The sequence below is a fragment of the Microcaecilia unicolor genome, chromosome 3 (assembly GCF_901765095.1).
Source record: "Microcaecilia unicolor chromosome 3, aMicUni1.1, whole genome shotgun sequence".
NCBI classification, from domain to species: Eukaryota; Metazoa; Chordata; class Amphibia; order Gymnophiona; family Siphonopidae; genus Microcaecilia; species Microcaecilia unicolor.
The window spans coordinates 282,748,880-282,773,595 of NC_044033.1; the positions used below are offsets into that span (position 1 = coordinate 282,748,880).

Here is a 24,716-nt window from a genome sequence, read left to right on the forward strand (position 1 = left end):
CAAACTTTCAGATTTGCAAATTATCTCTTTTTTTATTGAATACAAATGCAAGCAAATTTTCATTCAAATAAACTCAAATTCACAATTAGTATGTGGCTTAATAGAACTGCAATAACATATTCAACATTCAAATGTAGAACTACATGTATACCCTTAACTTTGTCTGTTTCACCTAAAAAGGCGGAAAAGAACCTTTTCAGATAAGTATTTAAATTGTCTTTTATCAAAATCAGATATTTGTGGTTATTCTCTTTCCTGATGTAGAAATTGGTCTCTTTGTGTGCACTATTGGTGTTTTTGCAGGGATCTCATGGATTTTTAATATCTGATGGTCTGTTCCTTTGTTTTTCCTTAAAATGTTGTGAAAAAAATAATATATTTCTTTCAACACCCTTGGCAATGTCACTTAGCTGTGGTTGAATTTATTTAGGTGATGTCTTTCTTGCGTTGGAGCTCATCTGGAACCCTTCAGAGAATGACTCCCCCAGATTTCTTCTCCCTAAACCTCACTTATAAAGAAACTAAATGGAGGCAAGACCCTTGAACTCCCTCTGTTCTTGTTCAGGCTCTGGTGACTATTAACCAATTCTCAATACTGTGGCCAAACTCTCTAATTGAAATAAAATAAGTTAAAGGTTTTCTCACTACAAAACCTATTTCTCACTGTCTAAAATGATCCAGCAGGCTTCAACATTCCATCTCACAGACTTCACATAAAAGCATAACTTTTCCCTTCACAGCTGTCAGATAAATCTGGAGAATACAGCACACTCAGACAACAGCAGTGCTGGATTTTCTTTATTCTGAAGTCAGATTCCAAACCTTGCTTGCACTGAACTCAGAACTCTCACAAACAACACACCTTCCCCCCAGTGTTGCCAGGTGGGCGGTTTTACCGCCCAATTGGGCGGTTTTCCGCGACCCGCCGCGGGAAATTTTTGCCCGCGGCGGGTTGCGGTTTTTTGGGCGGTTTTTTGGCCGGCTTTTCGGCCGCGGTGGGCGGGGTTAGTGACGTGGGAGGCGGGGTTAGTGACGTTGGGAGGCGGGGTTAGTGACGTGGGAGGCGGGGTTAGTGACGTTGGGAGGCGGGGTTAGTGACGTGGGAGGCGGGGTTAGTGACGGGGGAGGCGGGGCCGATGACGGGGGAGGCGGGGCCGATGACGGGGGAGGCGGGGCCGATGACGGCGGGGGCGGGGTTGATGACGGCGGGGGCGGGGGTGATGACGCGGGGGCGGGGGTGTCAGGGGCGGGGTTTGAGTTTGGGCGGGTTTTGGGCTGGATTTTGGGCTCCTTTAGGCTGGAAAAAAATTTTCCACCTGGCAACCCTGCTTCCCCCCAGACACAGCTTAATGGCTTCTTTCTTCAAATCACAGATTCACCTCTCAGTCCTTCCCCTGTGTCAGAGTTAAAATCCTTACACACTTTTTCCTGACACCCTTATAGTTTCTTTCACTTAGTATAACTACCAGCAGAAATCACAGTCTCTCAGAACCTGAGTCTCAACTGTTTTCCCCTATTCTAAAAAGAGTAGGCAGCCATGTGTCCACTTAATACCTGAGCCTACAGACTCTCATTCCACCTTCCATGACCTTAAATTCCCTTAGAACTTAACCATTCCATTCACTGCATGCTGGGACATACATACCTCTGTTTCACTCCAAACCAAACTAAATTTGGTTTAAAACTTCTCACAGCTTTCTATTAGTACAGCTCTCTCCCACCCAAAATACATCAGTTTTTCCCCACATGTATTCAGCAACAGAATCATGAAAAAGGCAGTCTGTTTATTGAAGTACTCACTTTTAAGCTCAAATCATCTCATTCTCAGCACCAAAGCTCACCTTTACTCACTTTCAATATTACAGTACCCTTTTTCAATATCACATTTCACTTTAAACTCACAAAATCCATACTTTTATTCTTACTTTTACACAGACACACCCTATACGTTTTTTTCTTTCTCAATCCATGTTCAGAGCCCTGGTCTCTCTGCTCACCAGTGTTGCCAGGTGGAAAATTTTTTTCCCACCCAATCCAGCACAAAAAACCGCCCAAAACCCGCCCAAACTCAAACCCCGCCCCTGACACCCCCACCCCCGCGTCATCACCCCCGCCCCCGCCGTCATCAACCCCGCCGTCACCGGCCCCGCCTCCCCCATCACCGGCCCCGCCTCCCCCGTCATCGGCCCCGCCTCCCACGTCACTAACCCCGCCCAAAAACATCACTAACCCCGCCCCCCGCGGCTGAAAAAGCTGCACAAAAAACCGCCCTGAAGCCCAAAAAACAGCCCAAAAAACCGCAACCCGCCGCGGGCAAAAATTTCCTGCGGCGGGTCGCGGAAAACCGCCCAATTGGGCGGTAAAACCGCCCACCTGGCAACACTGCTGCTCACTCCAGTCTCCCTGGCAACTCACCCCCCCTAGAGGATCTGACATCACTCAACCAATCAGCTTGTCAGAGAAAGACAGTTTTTTTTCTGATCTGTTTAGAATCTCCCTCCCCCATAGAAGTAAATGCAAAACTTCCTATACAGAGAATTTCAAAGTCAATTTTAACCTGACTTGTACCCAAAACAGAAAGGAACATTTTAAAGTACAATACCCATCATGGTTTATTTCTTGAAAAATAAAACCACATTTAAGAAACATCTCACACTTTCTTTAGCTAACTCTATTAATAATTCCCAAACTAAACTTTAAACCTTTTCCAGCCAGCAGCCTCCACCAAAACCCTGGAACAAGCCCCCCCAGAGCCCCAGGAAAAAACATTTAATATATGTTACCATCTCACTCGTACGTTGTTACGCCTTGTGCAGGTCTCTAAGTCCTCAATTTTATAGAGAAGTTCTCAGTGTTCTTCTTGGAGGGCCATCACCAGCGCATTTCCCACGCTCCTGTTTCACAATGATCAATCTGCTCTTCCACCAGGTCTAAACGGGCGCCCATTGTTGCCAGGTCAGATTTAATTTCCTGAACTGCCTCCTTGATCTGTGTTTTGACAGAGGCAATATCAGTTTTCAAAACTCCAAACCAAGCTTGTAGTTCTGTAGCTGTGATCCCCGCTGGGACCGCCAGCTCTGCTGTCTGCATTTCTTCTCCGGCCAACGGGAAAGACACCCGCTGTGAGTCCAGAATGCACACAGCCACTGAGCCATGTGGTCCCTTTGTTGAACTCTTCTCTCCAGTTTTTGCTGGTGTGTGCCCCTCGCTGCCACGAGTTTTGGATGCCGTTGGATGACTGAGGTATTAACACGCTATGCTCTATGTTCAGTATTGCCACAGGGGGAGGGAAAATCGCAGTGACTCAAACGGAGCACCTAGATCAGGCTGCCATCTCTGCTGATGACATCACTTCCTCCTGTTTTATTTCTATTTATTACCTCTGTCTATTTGAAACTGAAGTTGTTCATCATGCAAAGTGCCGAAGGCCACTCTCGGCTCCCAAATTTTATGAAGCAGGTCCCCCTATGCGGGCACTGTTTGTTTTTTCTGCATTACCTAGGCTAGCCCGAAGCTCAGTCTCTTTCCAGATCTGCTCCTTCTTCGTAGCAGCAGCTACATTTATAAATTCCCCTCTTATACACTTCCAGATGGTAGTGGCTGAGAATGGTCTGGTCTTAGGACAGCTTTTAGACACTTCCAGATTGTAGTGGCAGAGAAGTGGTCTGGGGAGTTATAAGCCAAAAACTCCCTGATGACTCCCTCTATATGATCCATAGTGGACCACAGAGAAGAAAGTGTAATTTTTCTCTTCCTCGTGGTACTCCCTCCAGATAATCCACCAAGCCCAGTGTATCCAAAAAGGCATTAGTGTCATCTGTTTTCTTTTTATCCTCTCCATCCCCTGATTTGTCCCATATGGGATCTCATGCCAAATTAAAGTCACGTCCTATTAGCAGGATTCCCTCCCTAACTTTTAAAATCTGGCCCATCAGCTGTTCCAAGAAACCTACCTGTCCTGAATTTGGTGCATAGGTTCTCACCAAGGTCATGAGGACTCCATGGATTGTTCCCACCCAAATAACCCACCTAACCCCTTTATCCTTGTAGCACTTATCCAGATTTGCTGAAGCCTGTGGGGTAATTCTTCCGTTCTATCTTACTGGATGCCATACATACCCCGTAAAATCTTTGGTGAGGAGCAATTTCTCATGTGATATCATAAGGTGTGTTTCCTGCACAAAATATATGTGTAACTGCAATCGATACATTTCATTCACCAGCAATGTGCATTTCCGTGGTGAGTTTAAATGTTTGACGTTAAATGTGACAATTTTAAGACTTACTAAAGATGAAACACATGATGCTAGCATATCCCTTCTCAACATATACAGACACATGCTCAGCAAGTAAGGATCATTTGGCAACTACATACCCTTCCCTCCACTCCTCTCTCACCTCCCCACCAACCCCCCCCCCCCCCCACCCCTGACACAAACTCCTACTTCTCTATTCAAACTTCCCATGAGGTCAGCAAGGTCCTGACAGCAATTGTGATTCCTCAGCACCAGTCACCCTGCACTCTCCCGTACATACTCATACTCCCTCGCTATACCGCTACTCCTATTGATCTGCTGGTAACCATTGAGGGACTACAGTTTGTGGCTGGAATGACTTGGTCTATGGAGTGGGTAACTGGGAGGTCTTATGCAGGGAGGCCATGTACCTGGGGGGAGTGTTTGAGCAGGTACATACACATATGCCCTCCCTGCATAAGACCTCTCAGTTCCCCACTCCATAGACCAAGTCATTCCAGCCACATAAATTGCTTTACCAACTTTGTGGATCCCTGATCTGGGGCTCACCGCGGCTCCTGCGGGTGTTTTTTTTTTTTTTTGCAGGCATCCCAGCTCATTATGAGTTTACCCGGTCAATGCTAGCAGATTCCAGCAAAAATGGTAAGGGTGTCGTCCTTATTTTCAGGATAAATGCTCTTTGAAGGATGGAGCCCTCACTTCACGTGGCCATGTACCCCGCTGATTTCACTCTCCCTCAACTTTTTAAAAATTAAAATGCAATAAACTACTGTTTCCAAAACAGTTCTGTAAAGATACAGGTTTGAACATCATACTTTTAAATACTAAAATTTGTTTCATATATGTACAAGGACAAATTCCAAAAGCCATTTACCTAGATAAATGGGCTTTTTAAAAAATGCCTACCATGGGCCTGCCATAGCTGCAAAGTTTGCTTGGTAGAGGAGCATAGAGGGCCAACATTGCTATCATGTCAGAGACAGTTTAGCTGAGATATATACCTCCAGGTATTTTATCTTTCCAGGTGCCCATTGCAACGGTAAGGGTCCCACCCATAGAGCACCGTTCACAGAAGAGAGTGTGTATGAACAGCTTGAAAAGCTAAAGGTAGATAAAGCCATGGGACCGGATGGGATCCACCCCAGGATATTGAGGGAGCTCAGAGAGGTTCTGGCGGGTCCTAAAGATTTGTTTAACATATCCTTGCAGACGGGAGAGGTTCCGAAGGATTGGAGAATGGCGGAGGTGGTCCCTCTTCACAAGAGTGGTGATAGGGAAGAAGCTGGAAACTACAGGCCAGTAAGCCTCACTTCGGTTATTGGAAAAGTAATGGAAGCGATGCTGAAGGAAAGGATAGTGAATTTCCTGGAAGCCAATAAGTTGCAAGATCCGAGACAACATGGTTTTACCAAAGGGAAATCGTGCCAAACGAATCTCATTGAGTTCTTTGATTGGGTGACAGGAGAATTGAATCAGGGACGAGCTGTGGACGTAATCTACTTAGATTTCAGCAAAGCTTTTGACACGGTTCCCCACAGGAGGCTCTTAAATAAACTGGAAGGGCTGAAGATAGGACCCGAAGTGGTGAACTGGATTAGGAACTGGTTGACGGACAGAAGCCAGAGGGTGGTGGTGAATGGAATTCACTCGGAGGAGGGAAAGGTGAGTAGTGGTGTGCCTCAGGGATCGGTGCTGGGGCCGATTCTATTCAATATATTTGTGAGTGATATTGCCGAAGGCTTACAAGGTAAAGTTTGCCTTTTTGCGGATGACACTAAGATTTGCAACAGAGTGGACACCCCGGAGGGAGTGGAAAGCATGTAAAAAGATCTGAGGAAGCTAGAAGAATGGTCTAAGGTTTGGCAATTAAAATTCAATGCGAAGAAATGCAAAGTGATGCACTTAGGGAGTAGAAATCCACGGGAGACATATGTGTTAGGCGGGGAGAGTGTGATAGGTACCGACGGGGAGAGGGATCTTGGGGTGATTGTATCTGAGGATCTGAAAGCGACAAAACAGTGTGACAAGGCGGTGGCCGTAGCTAGAAGGTTGTTAGGCTGTATAGAGAGAGGTGTGATCAGCAGAAGAAAGGAGGTGTTGATGCCCCTGTATAAAACGTTTGTGAGGCCCCACCTAGAGTATTGTGTTCAGTTTTGGAGGCCGTACCTTGCGAAGGATGTAAAAAGAATTGAAGCGGTGCAAATAAAAGCTACGAGAATGGTAAGGGATTTGCGTTACAAGATGTATGAGGAGAGACTTGATGACCTGAACATGTATACTCTGGAAGAAAGGAGAAACAGGGGTGATATGATACAGACGTTCAAATATTTGAAAAGTATTAATCCGCAAACGAACCTTTTCCGGAGGTGCGAAGGCGGTAGAACGAGAGGACATGAAATGAGATTGAAGGGGGGCAGACTCAAGAAAAATGTCAGGAAGTATTTTTTCACAGAGAGAGTAGTGGATGCTTGGAATGCCCTCCCGCAGGAGGTGGTGGAAATGAAAACGGTAACAGAATTCAAACACGCGTGGGATAAACATAAAGGAATCCTGTTCAGAAGGAATGGATCCTAAGGAGCTTAGCCGAGATTGGGTGGCAGAGCCAGCCGGTGGTGGGAGGCGAGGATAGTGCTGGGCAGACTTATACGGTCTGTGCCAGAGCCAGTGGTGGGAGGGGGGCAGACTTATACGGTCTGTGCCCTGAAGAGGACAGGTACAAATCAAAGTAGGGTATACACAAAAAGTAGCACATATGAGTTTGTCTTGTTGGGCAGACTGGATGGACCAATCAGGTCTTTTTCTGCCGTCATTTACTATGTTACTATGTTACCCATCTATCCTTTATACTAGTTTGTATAGGCAATGCCATAAATTTCTGAACATTAAGACTAAAGCCAGATAAAAAATTAAACTCACCTATAACACTGACCAATCAGGGAAGAGAGGCCTGCAGACTTGTTAAGAGTTAGTAAGATATTGTCGGCAAACGCCAGTGCCTTCACCATCATATTGGGGAACGCTATTCCTACAATATCTGAGTCAGCATTAATAGAGCGTAACAGGGATTCGAGGTATAACAGAAATAAAAGTGGGGATAAGGGTCAGCCTTGATGGGTCCCTGTTCCACTAGAAAAGATTAGGTTCGCGGGGCGGAGCAAGATGGCGGCAGTACCAGCAGTTCGCGTTAGCAACTAGTCCAACACTGCTGGAACGTTACGATTTCTCTTAGTGATTTCTTTTTTGAACTTACCTCAAACCTTTTGAAAATGCCACATACTAAGAGAAAGGGGACCGTTAGGGCGCGTGCCCCGCCGTCCCTAACTTCAACGCCCGACCAGCAAACGATTGAACGGTTTCTCACGCGACAGTCCACTATGCAAGTTTCGGGTGGTCCCGCTGATCTATCGGCGTTAGGAGACGCCGATAGCCTGGGAATTGACACGTCGTTGTCTCCCCCGATACTCTTCCCGCCTTTGCAGCCAGCAGTACTCGATTTCGAGGGTGGAACGCTGACCCCGGAAGTCGGGGAAACAGATCTACCACTGGGCCGGCAAATCGTTGTTTCTGCTGGAGCTCCCCAGACAACGGAGTTGAAGGGCAATGTAGCCCAGCAAGAGAGGCCTATGATATCTAAAGCCCCAACTGCGAAGGTGACACTGGAGGCGATATGGGAAGCGCTCCAGTGTTTGGACAACACTGTGAAAACTTCATCAGGCAAGATTGATATACTTTCAGAAAATGTTCAGAATTTAAATGTTGCATTTACTACCATGTGCTCCGAGACAAATGAAAAAATTAAGCTTCTAAACGATGATTCTAGGAAAATGAAAGAAATAACTTCAAAATTGATTCAGGACAATCTTCAGATTCATAATAGACTTGAATATTTCGAAAATTACAATCGAAGATTAAATCTTCGATTGTTAAATTTTCCACGTACTTCAGTATATTCTCCTTTGGATGTATTTAAAAGATATTTGATGGAAAACTTAAAATTTACCTCTGACAATATCCCGCCTTTGAATAAAGTCTATTATTTACCTGTTAAAAAAGTAAGTGAAGATTTACCGCTTACACAACAACCTCAAAGAGATATGAATGTTTCAGAACTTTTAGAAACTTCTTTATCTTCAACAATGGATAGACAAACACTTCTGGTCTCATTCGTATTTCAACAAGATTTGGATTTGGTTAGAAAATTGGCTTTGAGAAATCTACAAATTCCTTTTTATGGAGAGAAAATCTGGGTATTTCCAGACGTTGCTAAATCCACACAGACTAGAAGAAAGGACTTTTTAGCATTAAGATCAGCTACATTGGCACTGGGAGCCACATTTAATTTAAACTATCCATGCAAATGCAACATAAAATACTTGGATGTTAAATATGTTTTCCTTAATCCTGTTCACTTGAAACAATTTATAGATCAGAAGAAATTGTCATGATGTAGATTGTATTCTAACAGTGCTGTTTCTAGGATGAGAATATATTAATAGTATAGTGGATAATCTGCTAAGTCTTTCTTTATTGTTTTCTTATTTTTCTCTCTCCTGAGTTTATATTGGCTCCTGCCCCTTCTAAACGGTGGACTAAATAAGATATATTATTTTTGCTTTATGTTTAAGTATATGAAGTAATCTTTCTTCCTTTTCTTATATCTGAATTTCCTATTCAAGTATGAAAATGGCTTGTAAATTTATTTAAAATGATAAATAAAGAAATAAAAAAAAAAAAAAAAGAAAAGATTAGGTTCAAAGGCCATTCACCACTATAGCTGCTTTGGGGTCTTTATATAAAGAAAGAATGGCTTGTCAAAAGCCTTTTCTGCTTCTAGGCTGACGAGCATCAACTCAGATTGGGTTGCTTTTCTCTGGGAGATAATAGGACCTTCCAAACATTTGGCACAGATTGGCGCCCCCTTACAAATCCAACCTGATGTTCCCACAGAATCTTAGCCAATATCTTAAAGTCAACATTGATAAAAGAAATGGACCTGTAGGATTCTGGTCAGTCATGGGGTTTTCTGGCTTCAGGATTAGTGTAATCAGATCTTCATTAACTGGAGCAAGGAAAAAGCCCTGAGAAACTGTAGCATTGTAATAAGTTACCAATGGGTCACACAGGTGGGAGGATAAAAGTTTATAGTATTCAAGCTGTGCAATAATTTAAGGCCTCAATGGCCTTTTGTACCTCAAGAGCCCACAGGGTGCTCCCATCTGTGCTTGCATCTCAGGAGTGAGATGTGGAACTCCCGAGTCCTCCAGATAATCAGCTATAGACAGTCCTGAGGAACTCTGGGAGGAGAGGCTGAATACATAGAGAAAAAAATAATTAAAAATACTGGCTATATCAGCAGGTTGACGAGCACACGTACCATCTGCAGCCAACAGAGTAGGGATAAACCTGTTACCAGACCAACTCTTGGTCACCTTTGCTAAGTTTACCTGCTTTGTTGCCATAGTGGTGATAATGAAATTGACAATGGAAATTTTTTTTTTTTGTGAATAAAGGCATTTAGAGCTGGCAGGATGGCCATCATTAAGTCTTGATTGGTGTTGGGTGGCACCTACATACATACCTGTTTTGTCAATTTGTATTTGTGTTCCAATTATATAATGCCATGTGCCAGTCTCTTAGCACAGGCATATATGAAGGCAATAATTTCCTTCTGCAGTACCGCCTTGAAGGTTTTCCAGAAAAGTACAGGATCTGTTACATGTTCAGCATTAGTCTCTGAATACAAGGCCCACTTTTGACCTAAGTATTCTTCCAGTTGTTTATCCTGCGATAAGTATGTAGGGAAATCTCCAAAAGACTTGTCCTACCCTGGGCTGACCTAGGTCTAGATCCACCCAGATAAGCGTGTGGTCTGAGACTCAGTTTTGACGGACCCAGTTCTATTCCTGCAGATTTTGTGAGCGAACATTGGTCTAATGTCTGCTCGCAAAATCTGCGGGAACAGAACTGGGTCCATCAAAATGTAATCAGTTATGGACTAAGTGTTATGTATCCACTTGGTTCCTAACTGATTACACTGATGTGTATAGTCTCAAACTGTTGGGTTAAGTAAACACCATGGGTCAATCAAATTAAGTACTTTTGCCGGATAAGGACTAACAGAAGACAGATCCAATTGAGGGTCATGGACTTGGTTATAATCCTCCAACATAATCCAAAGTGCATCATAGTATTGGATTCCCAAATGGACTAAATGCTGAAAAAAGTGATGATAGGCATTTGGGCCATATATAGAACACAAGTAAAATTCTTGACCCATCAGATTTAAACGAATCAAGACATATCTATCTGTTTTATCTTTAGCTATCAATTTAGTAGAGGCTGCCAAACCTTTACATATTAAGATTGCTACACCCCAGCCTTCCTCCAGAATTTAAGAGGGAAATGCGTTACCAAAGGAAGAGAGAAATTGGTAATAGTGGGAGATTTCAATTTAGTGGTAGACCCCCAAATAGATTGCTCAAATAGCACCTCTGCCCACTACATCGGGCAAAGAACAAAAGCTATGTCCTCTTTTATCAGGGATCTTGAGTTAATAGATATTTGGAGAACCCTACACCCTACAGAGCGAGAATACACACACCGGTCTAGGGCGCATGGTACGCAATCCCGACTAGACTACATATTAGTGGAACAGACAATGTTCACGCAAGTGGTGACGGCGGACATAGGCCCTGAGGAAATCTCAGACCATGCCTTTGTGTGGGTGGACCTGGAACTCCAGACAGATCGGGAGGGATACCGGGGCTGGAGATTTCCAGCCTACTTGTACTCAGACCCCAAATTTGCACAATATTTAGCGGCTAAGTGGGAGGACTATGCAAAAAATAATGTGCAGCATGTGCATACCCAGCCTGCCCTGTTCTGGACGGCTTCTAAAACGGTTCTGAGGGGAGACATTATTGCTTACTGTAGTAAACGTAATAAAAATAGAGCTGCAGGCATTTTACTATTAGAGAAAAGACTTAAGAGAGCCCAGAGAACACATGCCCAAAGGCCGACATCAGACACCCTAGACGCCCTCAAATCCATTCAAGCCACATTAAATTCCCTGCTACACGAGAAGGAAAGCAGATCCACCCTGCATTATAAATACAGACTGCATAAATTTGGGAATAAAACTGGCAGGTTACTAGCCAGAGTAATTCGGTCGCAGGGAGGTCCCAGGGCAGTGACCACCTTGCGAGACGCAGCGGGCAATTTAAAACGAGATCATGGGGAAATTGGTCAAATATTCACAGAATATTACTCCAAATTATACAGGACACAACAGGCACCCCAAAAGGCAGAAATGGTAAAATATATTGAGGAAGCTCAACTTCCCAGATTAACAGACCATCAAATAGAAATGCTAAATGCCCCGTTGACAATAAAGGAGCTGCAGCAAGCGGTGAAAGCATTGAAACTCAGATCAGCCCCAGGCCCAGATGGACTTTCTGGCGAGTATTACAAACTGCTTCCTCCCAAAGCAATAGTACACCTTTTAAGTTATTATGATGCAGTGCTTGGGGAGGGCTGTTTTCCACCTTATGCTAACACAGCTTTAGTGACACTAATTCCCAAACTAGGGAAGCCGATAGAACAGCCAGGGTCATATAGGCCTATATCTCTACTAAATGTAGAAGTAAAGCTCCTAGCGAAAATCTTAGCAGAGCGTCTCGCGGGGTGTTTGCCTAGCATTATTGGACCTGAACAGGTGGGCTTTATAAAAAAGCGAAGAGCAGTCCATAATGTACGAAAATTGTTACTAGCGATGGCACTATGTAAAGGAAAAGAGGTGCCGGCGTGGGTGGTTAGCTTGGATGCAGAGAAGGCTTTTGACCAGGTGAGTTGGGAGTTTTTATTTCAGGTGCTGGCACACATAGGGGTAAGGGGCTGGTTTGCGGGAGCGGTCCAGGTCCTCTATACAGAGCCCAGGGCTAGTGTGATGGTTAATGGCAGGAAGGAGAGAGAGTTCCCCATCTGTGGAGGTACCAGGCAGGGCTGTCCGCTTTCACCATTGCTATTCATACTGGCATTGGAACCATTATTAAAACACTTACTCGGTAATAAAGACATAAAAGGAGTGGAGATGCAGGGCAGGCCCTTGAAAGTACTCGCATATGCAGATGACCTGTTACTGACGTTGACAGACCCTAATACCTCCTTAGCAATAGTACTGAGAGAGGTGGAGGAGTATGGCATGCATTCTGGGTTCAGATTAAATTATAACAAATCAATTATACTTCCATTGAAAGAGGGGGAGGGGGGCAGGTGGAGAGGCCCCACATCCTTGCAATGGACCCAGGATCCAATCACATATCTGGGTATACAGTTACCTGCAAATTTAGAAGCTCTATATAAGGAGAATGTTAGGAGGTTATTGGCAGAGACGGAGGAGAAGTTGAACATGTGGAGATCACTGCCCATCACGCTTATGGGAAGAATTGCCCTTTACAATATGTGCATAACCCCCAAGTGGTTGTACGTGTTCCAGACTATACCAGTATACTTGAAAAAGACAGACGAGAGAAAATTGAATAACATTACGCAAAGATTTCTCTGGCAGGGGAAGAGAGCACGCCTTCCATTGTCCACCTTGACGATCCCAGTGGAGTACGGAGGACTTGGTCTGCTAAGTGTGAGACAACTGACAGTGGCATGTGGAATGCGGCATATAAATGACTGGTACCGAGGGACGGAGGAGTTTTCTAATACCGCACTGGAGACACAATTGGTACCCCAAATGCACTTCTCTAACTACTTGCACGTGGGAGGAGGACCCATACCAGAGGTACTGAAATACTCAGGGATAATGACTTCGGCTAAAGCGACGTGGGCTTGGATATGCCGGCTACACAAATTCCCCGCAAGGGTGACTCCGTTCCGGTCCATCTGTGGAAACAGAGACTTTGCGCCTGGAAACCTGTACGCGGTATTCCACAGATGGAGACAAAAGGGAGTGGAATACCTGTTGCAAGTGCTCACCTTGGAGGGAACGATAAAGCCGTTTACAGAACTGCAGAAGGAATATGGTCTGGAGGAGAGAGACAGATTTCATTACTTGCAACTCAAACATTATATTGGAACTCTGCCATGGGAATGGCTGGCAGAAGATGTGCAAGAGGAGCTGGGGACGGCATTTTCTCTGGGGGCGCAGCAGGAGGTACCCCTAGCTTACCATCATAGGCATATCCGAGATACAGCGGCGGAAGTGGATTACTCGCGACTGGCAGAAAAGTGGAAAGAGGACTTATTGATTGACGTCACGGAGGCGCAGGTAAAAGCACATATTCTATCCATCAGACGTTTATCCAAAGCAGTGAGTCAGTGGGAAATACAATACAAATTTGTGATGAGGCTGTATATTGCCCCCCGAAGAGCTTTTCATTTGGGAGTGTCTCCTTGGGGCGCCTGCCCCAAGTGCGGAGGAGAGGGGGCATCATTGGGACACATGTTCTGGAGATGCAAGATAGTGGAGAAATTTTGGAGAGATGTGCTAATGTATGTCTCCAGGATATGGGGCTCACAGTGGACATATGATGCTGCCCTGCTGTTTGGATGTCCGAGACTAAGGGCGTCTAGACCCAAAGGATTCGCGACATTTGTGTCGAAAGCCACCATCGTTGCCAAGCAAGTGATCTTGGCAGAATGGATAATAAAGAATCCGCCCACCCGGCAGGCATGGAGAGTCAGGATGCTATACCTAATGCGCCTGGAACGCCAAGAACATTACACCCTGGACTCGGCAGCGGGGCAGAAATTCCAACAGTGTTGGGCACCCTTGTGGCAGACCCTTACGCCAGCGGCCCGGAGTCACCTGTTGAACCTCTAGAGACTGTGTGGACAATAATACAATGAGAGACTGATGCTTAGATGCTTATGCTAATGGGGGAGTAAGGGGGGTAGAGTTAAGGAGAAGTTTGGGAAAGGGAGGGGGTGGGGGGAAGGGGAAGGGTAAAGAATAAAAGTTGTAACCAGATGCAAGATAATCAAGTAGAATGCAATTTCGTAGTTGTTGTATCCGTACATGTTTGAATTGTTGGATGGTCACTGCGTGCTATATTGTTTTGGTTGTTACAATAAAAAAGATTGAAACATAAGATTGCTACACCCCCTTGCATGGCCTGCACCGAGGAGAAAAACCATTCTCCCACTCATTGCTAACATAATTTTTGATGCTGCACATCAGACAGTTTAGCTTCCTGGAGACAGTCTTTTGCTACTTTGTGGTGCCGCAAGAGCATCAGTATCTTAGATCTTTTAATCAGGGAGGATATTTCCAAAACATTCCAAGAAACAATTCTTAGGGGTGTGGACTTAGCCAGGTTCCCACAGGAAGTTGGACGTAGAAATGAATAAAATATGCTGGAGTACCAACCCCATGAGTGCCCAGCCCCCACCCTGTGGGCGATCTATGAACCACCAAGTAAGTATAAAGATTTCAAACACGGTCTTCCAGTGGCAATAGGAGGATTAGGCAAATCATATCTTATGATTCGTGTCACAAACAATGCATACAACGTGAAACACCAAAATAGCCCCTTCTCCCTATCCCTTCCACCTCCTCCCACCCCTTGCAATATCCCCACCCCTTGCAATATCCAGACAAAACATGGTCCTCCCCATCAAACAGGGAGAGTCAGTTGGTCACGATAAGACGCTAATAGGGACCTCCCCATCTTAGCAAATATAGAAAATAATACAGAGTACCCCGCATGCAAATCCAGTCAGGCATAACCAGTATGTCAAAAGTGTGTGCAGTCCCTGTAGTGGGACAAAGAACACCAGCCATCCAGTGATGCTAGTAGAGGAAACCAATAAAATGCAGGCATAACCAGTATGTCAAAAGTGTGTGCAGTCCCTGTAGTGGGACAAAGAACACCAGCCATCCAGTGATGCTAGTAGAGGAAACCAATAAAATGCAGGCATAACCAGTATGTCAAAAGTGTGTGCAGTCCCTGTAGTGGGACAAAGAACACCAGCCATCCAGTGATGCTAGTAGAGGAAACCAATAAAATGCAGATTCTCCCTCTGGGTATGTTTTCTAAGTCATCAAGCTTTAGCTGCTGTATGTGGATGAGTTCAAACAGTGAGATTTTTCCCAGGTAACTAAAAAGTAACCCAAGAAAACTTAAGGATGAAAGTCAATCTCTCTCTTTTTCTTTCTCACCACATTCTCTGGCAACCAATATATTTCACTAAGAAATTACAGCTTTGTACAGTAATAAAACACATGTGAACCTAATTGATGTGAATATTGACATCAGTGTTTTTTTTCTCTTTAAACAGCAATAATACAGAAGATGATGACACTGGGCCAGAATCAAACAAACAAGACTTGTCAACTCCGCTTCAAAGCAGTTCTAAGTGGCCAGAGAGAAACTGTCATCATTGTTATGGTTCTTTGGTTAGTATGCAGTGATTGAATTTAACTATTCACTTGTTGCTGGATATAGAGCAAATATTGTGGGTTAAATGAACACTATCAGACTCATTTTCGAAAGAGAAGGACACCCATCTTTCGACACAAATCGGAAGATGGGCGTCCTTCTCACAGGGTCGCCCAAATCAGTATAGTCGAAAGTCGATTTTGGGCATCCCCAACTGCTTTCCGTCGCGGGGACGACCAAAGTTCACGGGGGGGGGGGGGGGGGGTCTGAGGTGTAGCGAAGGCGGGACTTGGGCGTGCCTAATACATGGACGTCCTCGACCCATAATGGAAAAAGGGCACCCCTGACGAGCACTTGGACAACTTTACCTGGTCCTGTTTTTTTTTACAACCAAGGAACAAAAAGGTGCCCGAACTGACCAGATGACCACCGGAGAGAATCGGGGATGACCTCTCCTTACTCCCCCAGTCAGTGGTCACTAACCCCCTCCCAACCTAAAAAAACATTTTAAAAAATATTTTTTGCCAGCCTCAAATGTCATACTCGGGTCCATCACAGCAGTATGCAGGTCCCTGGAGCAGTTTTAGTGGGTGGTAAATGTGAGCCCTCCAAAACCCACCACAAACCAACTGTACCCACATCTAGGTGCCCCCCTTCACCCGTAAGGGCTGTGTTAGTGTTGTACAGTTGTGGGTAGTGGGTTTTGGGGGGGCTCAGCACACAATGTAAGGGAGCTATGTACCTGGGAACAATTTATGAAGTCCACTGCAGTGCCCCCTAGGGTGCCCAGTTGGTGTCCTGGCATGTCAGGGGGACCAGTGCACTATGAATGCTGGCTCCTCCCACGACCAAAGGGCTTGCATTTGGTCGTTTCTGAGATGAGCGTCCTTGGTTTCCATTATCGCTGAAAATTAGAAAAGACAAAGTCTAGGAACGACCATCTCTAAGGACGACCTAAATTTCAGGATTTGGGCATCCCCGACCGTATTATCAAAATGAAAGATGGACGTCCATCTTGTTTCGATAATACGGGTTTCCCTGCCCCTCCATCGGGACGTTTTGCGAGGACATCCTCAGCAAAACTTGGGCGTCCCTTTCGATTATGCCCCTCCACATGTTACAAACATGAAAAAATGGAGGGAAAAGGCCTCTTCCTTGTCATCAACAGCAGATGAATCCATTAACTGATGGGTTGTATCCGCCTATCAGCAGGTGGAGATAGAGAACACTGAAAGCACATGGTGTTTCTGGACGCCCAGCCCCCTCTGCCTTCACTATAGCTCTATCTCCCAGCAGGTGTGGACGTTGCTTTCTCAGCTCCTGGATTTCTGCCTGGGGTGGCTCCTGTGCTTTGCCAGTAGAGCAGGGGGGGGTATTGTGGCTGGTGGTGCCCACTTTAAAGGCATACTTGGTTTTCCCTGTCCCTGCCTTACCCCATTCCCCCTCCTCCCGGACAGGGCCGTGCCAACACGGTAAGCGGGGTAAGCACCGCAGGGGGGCGCCGCCATGGTGCTTGCCCTACCGGCACTTTTTTCCTGAGGTCAGCTCACTTGCAAATGTTTTACCTGAAGCTGTAATTCTCCTCTCTCTCCTGCCCTCCCCTCTTCATGTCATGGGGACTGCAGTGCTCACTGAGGCAGGCAGGCTCTGCTGAAGTTGTTTCAAAGAATACAACCAGTGCTATATATGTCTTTGGTGTGGGAAGAACTCCTCATTCAGGGTGAGCTTGAACAACATTCAAATCCAGCCAGGTTTGGAGGGAGGTGTGCAAGTGAGACTGGGGAGAAATAAAAACTAAATAGTGTAATTGTTAAAATCTGTAAGTGGTTCAAAGTTTTTGTTTTCTGAGCATGTACACCGAGAGGAGGGCATGACTGCAATGATGTGTGCATAATTATCAGGTAACCGGATAGCTACAGCTAAAAGCCATTTCATTGGCTGATGGTTCCGACAGTAGTTTCAAAAAGGAAGTTTAGCTGACGTGTAGTGTAGAAGAGCTGGTAAGTGAAAATCCGATTATTTTTGGTGTTTGTTTTTATATAAAACATTATCCTTGGATAGGAAGAGTACCAGGTACTTCTTAGCCACGATCAGGTGACCCTCAGGGGGAGGAATGCTGGCTTCGGCCTAACCCCTGGTAAGCCTTTTCTTGGTTGAGAGGTGCCCAGCTCTCCCACCGGTTGCCTTCTCAGGTGCCGTGGAGGACTTGCAGCTCATCTGCATATCCTCGGAGCCTTCGCCGGAGTAACTCCCAGGTCCGTTCCGATCCACTCGGGGCCTCTGCTCAAGGTGCCGCGCGCCGAAAGCTTTCCTTCTAATAAGTTCTGGGAGAAGAGGATATTTCTCTGGTAAGTGAACAAATTTTGCTTGTGCTTTCGGAACTTGAAGATTGGGGTTTAAAGGAGGAACTGTAAGTTAGTGATAGGCTGATATCCTTAATACTTTAGCAAGTTTTAAATTACGGAAAAACTCAAAAAACACTAAGATGGAGTCAGCAGTCCAGCAGCGAGAGGGGTGCTATCCAGTCTTTTGCATTGAGTGTCACATGTATGATTATCTCCCAATTGGTGAGGTGTCATATGTGTGTGCCCGATGCAAAGAGCTCCTAGCTCTCAGAGAACGTGTCCGTTCTCTTGAGGCTAGAGTAGCAGACTTGATGGAGCTGAGGGAGACAGAGAGGTACATAGAGGAGACCTACAGGGATGTTGTAGAGAAGTCCCACCTCCAGTCAGGTAGCCCCTGTGCTACCTTGGAGGAGGGAGGTCTCCTAGAAGGAGAGCATCACCCTGGTGAAGTAGGAAGTACTCCTGTAGCCAGGACCTGCCCACCAGGGGATGTATTATCCTTTCGCACCGAGGATATATCTCCAAATGTTGCCCGGGAGGGAAAGGTTAGGACAGCTGTTGTACTTGGTGATTCGATCATTAGGCATATAGATAGCTGGGTGGCTGGTGGACGTGAGGATCGCCTGGTGACTTGCCTGCCTGGTGCGAAGGTGGCGGACCTCACGCGTCACCTAGATAGGATTTTATATAGTGCTGGGGAGGAGACGGCTGTCTTGGTACATGTGGGTACTAATGACATAGGAAAATGTGGGAGAGAGGTTCTGGAAGCAAAATTTAGGCTCTTAGGTAGAAAGCTGAAATCCAGATCCTCCAGGGTAGCATTTTCTGAAATGCTACCGGTGCCACGCGCAGGGCCCAAGAGACAGGCAGAGCTCCAGAGTCTCAATGCGTGGATGAGACGATGGTGCAGGGAGGAGGGCTTTAGATTTGTTAGGAACTGGGCAAAATTCTGGGGAAGGGGGAGCCTATTCCGAAAGGATGGGCTCCATCTTAACCAGAGTGGGACCAGGCTGCTGGCATCGGCGTTTAAGAAGGAGATAGAGCAGCTTTTAAACTAGAAATGGGGGGAAGGCCGACAGTCGCTCAAAAGAGCATGGTTCGGGATAAGGTATCTTTCAAAGATATCACCATAACAGGGAAGATAGAGTATCCTGATAGTGAGGTTGCAAAAGAGATTGTAGTAGATCGGGTATCTTTAAATAACAATAAAAATCAGACAAAAGATTGCCAATTAATACTGTCAAGTACTAAGCATGATGTACTTAGGAACAACAAACATAGTTTGAAATGTCTATATGCGAATGCCAGGAGCCTAAGAAATAAGGTGGGGGAGTTGGAATATATTGCACTAAATGAAAAATTAGATATAATAGGCATCTCTGAGACCTGGTGGAAGGAGGATAACCAGTGGGACACTGTCATACCGGGGTACAAATTATATCGTAGTGATAGGGTGAATCGGATTGGTGGAGGGGTAGCATTGTATATTAACGAGAGCCTTGAATCAAATAGATTGAAAATTCTGCTGGAAACAAAACACTCCTTGGAATCACTGTGGATTGAAATTCCATGTGCAAAGGGGAAAAGGATAGTGATAGGAGTGTACTACCGTCCGCCTGGCCAGGACGAACAGACGGATGCGGAAATGTTAAAGGAAATCAGGGACGCAAACAAACTGGGCAACACAATAATAATGGGGGATTTCAATTACCCGCATATAGACTGGGTTAATGTAACATCTGTACACGCAAGGGACATAAGATTTCTTGATGAAATCAAGGACAGCTTCATGGAACAGCTAGTTCAGGAGCCGACAAGAGAAGGAAAAATACTAGACTTAGTCCTTAGTGGTGCTCATGATCTAGTGCAGGGGGTAACGATACGAGGGCCGCTTGATAACAGTGATCATAATATGATCGGTTTTGATATTGGCATTGAAGGAAGTGAAACTAGGAAATCAAGTACGCTAGCGTTTAACTATAGAAAAGGTGATTACGACAAAATGAGAAAAATGGTGAAAAAAAGACTGAAAGGAGCAGCTCGCAGAGTAAAAAACTTGCATCAGGCATGGATGCTGTTTAAAAACACCATCCTGGAGGTTCAGGACAAATATATTCCACGTATTAGAAAAAAGGGAAAAAAGACTAAACGTCAGCCGGCGTGGCTAAACAGTAAGATAAAGGAAATCATTAGAGCCAAAAAACAATCCTTCAGAAAGTGGAGAAGAGAACCAACTGAAAGTAACAGGATAGATCATAAGGAATGCCAAGCCAAATGCAAAGCGGAGATAAGGAGGGCAAAAAAGGACTTTGAGAAGAAATTAGCGTTGGAAGCAAAAATACATAGTAAAAAATTTTTTTGATACATTAAAAGCAGGAAACCGGCCAAAGAGTCGGTTGGGCCGCTGGACGAAAATGGTGTTAAAGGGGCGATCAAGGAGGACAAAGCCGTAGCGGGGAAATTAAATGAATTCTTTGCTTCGGTCTTCACCGAGGAGGATTTGGGGGGGACACCGGTGCCGGAAAGAATATTTGAAGCGGGGGAGTCGGAGAAACTAAACAAATTCTCTGTAACCTTGGAGGATGTAATGGGTCAGTTCAGCAAGCTGAAGAGTAGTAAATCACCGGGACCTGATGGTATTCATCCCAGAGTATTAATAGAACTAAAAAATGAACTTGCGGAGCTACTGTTAGAAATATGCAATCTGTCCCTAAAATCGAGTGTAGTACCGGAAGACTGGAGGGTAGCCAATGTTACTCCGATTTTTAAGAAGGGTTCCAGAGGAGATCCGGGAAATTATAGACCGGTGAGTCTGACGTCGGTGCCGGGCAAGATGGTGGAGGCTATTATTAAGAATAAAATTGCAGAGCATATACAAAAACATGGACTGATGAGACAAAGTCAGCACGGATTTAGTGAAGGGAAGTCTTGCCTCACCAATCTAATGCATTTTTTTGAGGGGGTAAGCAAACATGTGGACAATGGGGAGCCGGTTGATATTGTATATCTGGATTTTCAGAAGGCGTTTGACAAAGTGCCGCACGAAAGACTCCTGAAGAAATTGCAGAGTCATGGAATCGGAGGTAGGGTATTATTATGGATTAAGAACTGGTTGAAAGATAGGAAGCAGAGAGTAGGATTGCGTGGCCAGTATTCTCAGTGGAGGAGGGTAGTTAGTGGGGTCCCGCAGGGGTCTGTGCTGGGTCCGTTGCTTTTTAATGTATTTATAAATGACCTAGAGATGGGAATAACTAGTGAGGTAATTAAATTTGCCGATGACACAAAATTATTCAGGGTCGTCAAGTCGCAGGAGGAATGTGAACGATTACAGGAGGACCTTGCGAGACTGGGAGAATGGGCGTGCAAGTGGCAGATGAAGTTCAATGTTGACAAGTGCAAAGTGATGCATGTGGGTAAGAGGAACCCGAATTATAGCTACGTCTTGCAAGGTTCCGCGTTAGGAGTTACGGATCAAGAAAGGGATCTGGGTGTCGTCGTCGATGATACGCTGAAACCTTCTGCTCAGTGTGCTGCTGCGGCTAGGAAAGCGAATAGAATGTTGGGTGTTATTAGGAAGGGTATGGAGTCCAGGTGTGCGGATGTTATAATGCCGTTGTATCGCTCCATGGTGCGACTGCACCTGGAGTATTGTGTTCAGTACTGGTCTCCGTATCTCAAAAAAGATATAGTAGAATTGGAAAAGGTACAGCGAAGGGCGACGAAAATGATAGTGGGGATGGGACGACTTTCCTATGAAGAGAGGCTGAGAAGGCTAGGGCTTTTCAGCTTGGAGAAGAGACGGCTGAGGGGAGATATGATAGAAGTGTATAAAATAATGAGTGGAATGGATCGGGTGGATGTGAAGCGACTGTTAACGCTATCCAAAAATACTAGGACTAGAGGGCATGAGTTGAAGCTACAGTGTGGTAAATTTAAAACGAATCGGAGAAAATTTTTCTTCACCCAACGTGTAATTAGACTCTGGAATTCGTTGCCGGAGAACGTGGTACGGGCGGTTAGCTTAACGGAGTTTAAAAAGGGGTTAGATAGATTCCTAAAGGACAAGTCCATAGACCGCTATTAAATGGACTTGGAAAAATTCCGCATTTTTAGGTATAACTTGTCTGGAATGTTTTTACGTTTGGGGAGCGTGCCAGGTGCCCTTGACCTGGATTGGCCACTGTCGGTGACAGGATGCTGGGCTAGATGGACCTTTGGTCTTTCCCAGTATGGCACTACTTATGTACTTATGTGAAAATATATTTTGCTTTAATGAAATTGCTAAACTTTAGAGTCAGAGACTTATCAATGATCAGAAAAAGAAAGTCACCAGACAGCAAAGGTAGAGAAAAATCATTTTATTTTCATTTTAGTGTTTGGAATATGTCCACTTTGAGAATTTACATCTGCTATCTTATTTTTTTTTTGTTACATTTGTACCCTGCGCTTTCCCACTCATGGCAGGCTCGATGCGGCTTACATGGGGCAATGGAGGGTTAAGTGACTTGCAATGTATAGCAATTTGTTTCTAAGAATATTGCTGACAATTCCTTCCAGTGTGGCAAGTGGTGAGCGATCATTTTCACGGTTAAAAATCATAAAAAACTAGTAAAAAATGCCAGTTTCAAAAGGGAAGGAAACAGGCGCTAGCAAGGCCATCCCCCACCCTCCCTTCCTCGCTGTTCCAGACTCTGCCGTTCCTCCATTTCCCCCCCCCCCTTTCCGTTACCCAGTCGACCCCCCCTTCTCGGCGAAAACCGTCCCCCGCCGCCGTCCAGTACCTGTGCTGAAGGGGGACCCCAGCCCCCGTCATCAGAAGTCCTGTGCTGGCCTTCGAGGTGTTGCTTCTTCAATGATTTTGTGTCCAAGTTGCTCTGCGTGCATCTGACATCAGACGCACGCAGAGGAACTTGAACCGATGATCATTGAAGAAGCAACGGCGCGAAGGCCAGCACAGGACTTCGGCTGACGGGGGTTGGGGTCCCCCTTCAGCACAGGTACTGGAAGGCGACGGGGGACGGTTTTCACTGAGAAGGGGGGGGGTTGACTGGGTTGCGGAAGTGGGGTGCAGTGGGCTGTAACACAGGGGGCAGAGTAGGGAAACACGCTCCGTGTGTTTACCTACTCCTCCCCTTGCTTTGGTATCAGCTGTCACTGACGTCAGTGCCTGCCTGCCTGCCTAGCAGACCACCTCCGAGGGAGGCACGGTCCCAGGCACATCCTGTTGGAGGTGAGAATTATTATATAGGATTATTTGCGATCAAGTATTTCGCAAGAAAGGCTTGTAAGCCTTGCCATGATTGCTATTGAGAATGATATATGTGCCCAGTTAGATATCATAGTAACATAGTAGATGACGGCAGAAAAAGACCCAGTCTGCCCAACAAGATAAACTCATGTGTATACTTTACCTTGATTTGTACCTGCCTTTTTCAGGGCACATACCGTATAAGTCTGGCCAGCACTATCCCCTCCTCCCAACCACCAGCCCCGCCTCCCACCACCGGCTCTGGCACAGACCATATAAGTCTGCCCAGCACTATTCCCCGCCTCCCAACCACCAGTCCCGCCTCCCACCACTGGATCTGGCACAGACTGTATAAGTCTGCCCACCACTATCTTCGCCTTCCCACCACCAACCCCTCTTCCCCCCACCGGCTCCACCACCCAATTTTGGCTAAGCTTCTGAGGATCCATTCCTTCTGCACAGGATTCCTTTATGTATATCCCACGCATATTTGAATTCCGTTACCGTTTTTTCTCCACCACCTCCCGCGGAAGGGCATTCCATGCATCCACCACTCTCTGTGAAAAAATACTTCCTGACATTTTTCTTGAGTCTGCCCCCCTTCAATCTCATTTCATGTCCTCTTGTTCTACCGCCTTTCCATCTCTGGAAAAGATTTGTTTGCGGATTAATATCTTTCAAATATTTGAACGTCTGTTTCATATCACCCCTGTTCCTCCGTTCCTCCAGGGTATACATGTTCAGGTCAGCAAGTCTCTCCTCATACGTCTTGGAACGCAAATCCCATACCATTCTCGTAGCTTTTCTTTGCACCGCTTCCATTTTTTTTACATGAAAGATTTAATTACTAATTTCGTGAACATGAAAGCACGAAAAGCTAAGTGGTTGTAAACCCTCTATTTGTTTAGCAATCCCACAAAGATGCACTCCATCTTTCAGCTGCTATTTCCTTTGCATCTTGTGCCACACGGGGGGGGGGGGGGGGGCACCAACTGATAGTCTGCAGGGGGGCACCAGAGACCCTAGGCATGGCCCTGCTCCCGGAGTTCCTCTGTGACTGCCTGCCTCTAACTTTCCTCACAGTAAAAAAAAAAACAAAAAACAGAAAAGAGAGAGGCTCACTTTCTTAGCTTGGCGATTTCTGAGGCTTTCTCCAGAGCTCCTGGTTCAGTGCAGCTTGACCGAAGCTCATTTGACTCGGTCTCCTGAGGTGAGAGTGGTGCCCAGCTCCTCCGGCGAGGTTCCTGCGGACAGCGCTCTGTGCGGGGTAAGTTTTGGCGCAAAGGCCCCATTTTGTTTTCTGTATTTGACGGCTGCTGAAGGGGTTAAGCGCTGCTTCCACTGTGGGAAACGCAGATCAGCAGCGGGGCTTTGCAGTTCATGCTGCCTAGTTGCTAATGCTGGCACGAGCATGGCGGGTGGCGAGTCTTCCCGCCCGACGGAGTTGGCAGCGGGCACCATCTTGGAGGCGCCGCGT

General features: G+C 45.7%; 1 protein-coding gene across 1 annotated transcript in view; it reads left to right on the forward strand.

Moving 5' to 3' along the window:
* Positions 1-24,716, forward strand: part of PCNX2 (pecanex 2) — a 1,017,260-nt gene that overhangs the window by 139,758 nt on the left and 852,786 nt on the right. Inside the window, exon 3 of the mRNA XM_030194986.1 lies at positions 15,546-15,663. Coding sequence (XP_030050846.1) covers positions 15,546-15,663 — 118 coding nt within the window. The remainder of the gene's footprint in view (positions 1-15,545; positions 15,664-24,716) is intronic.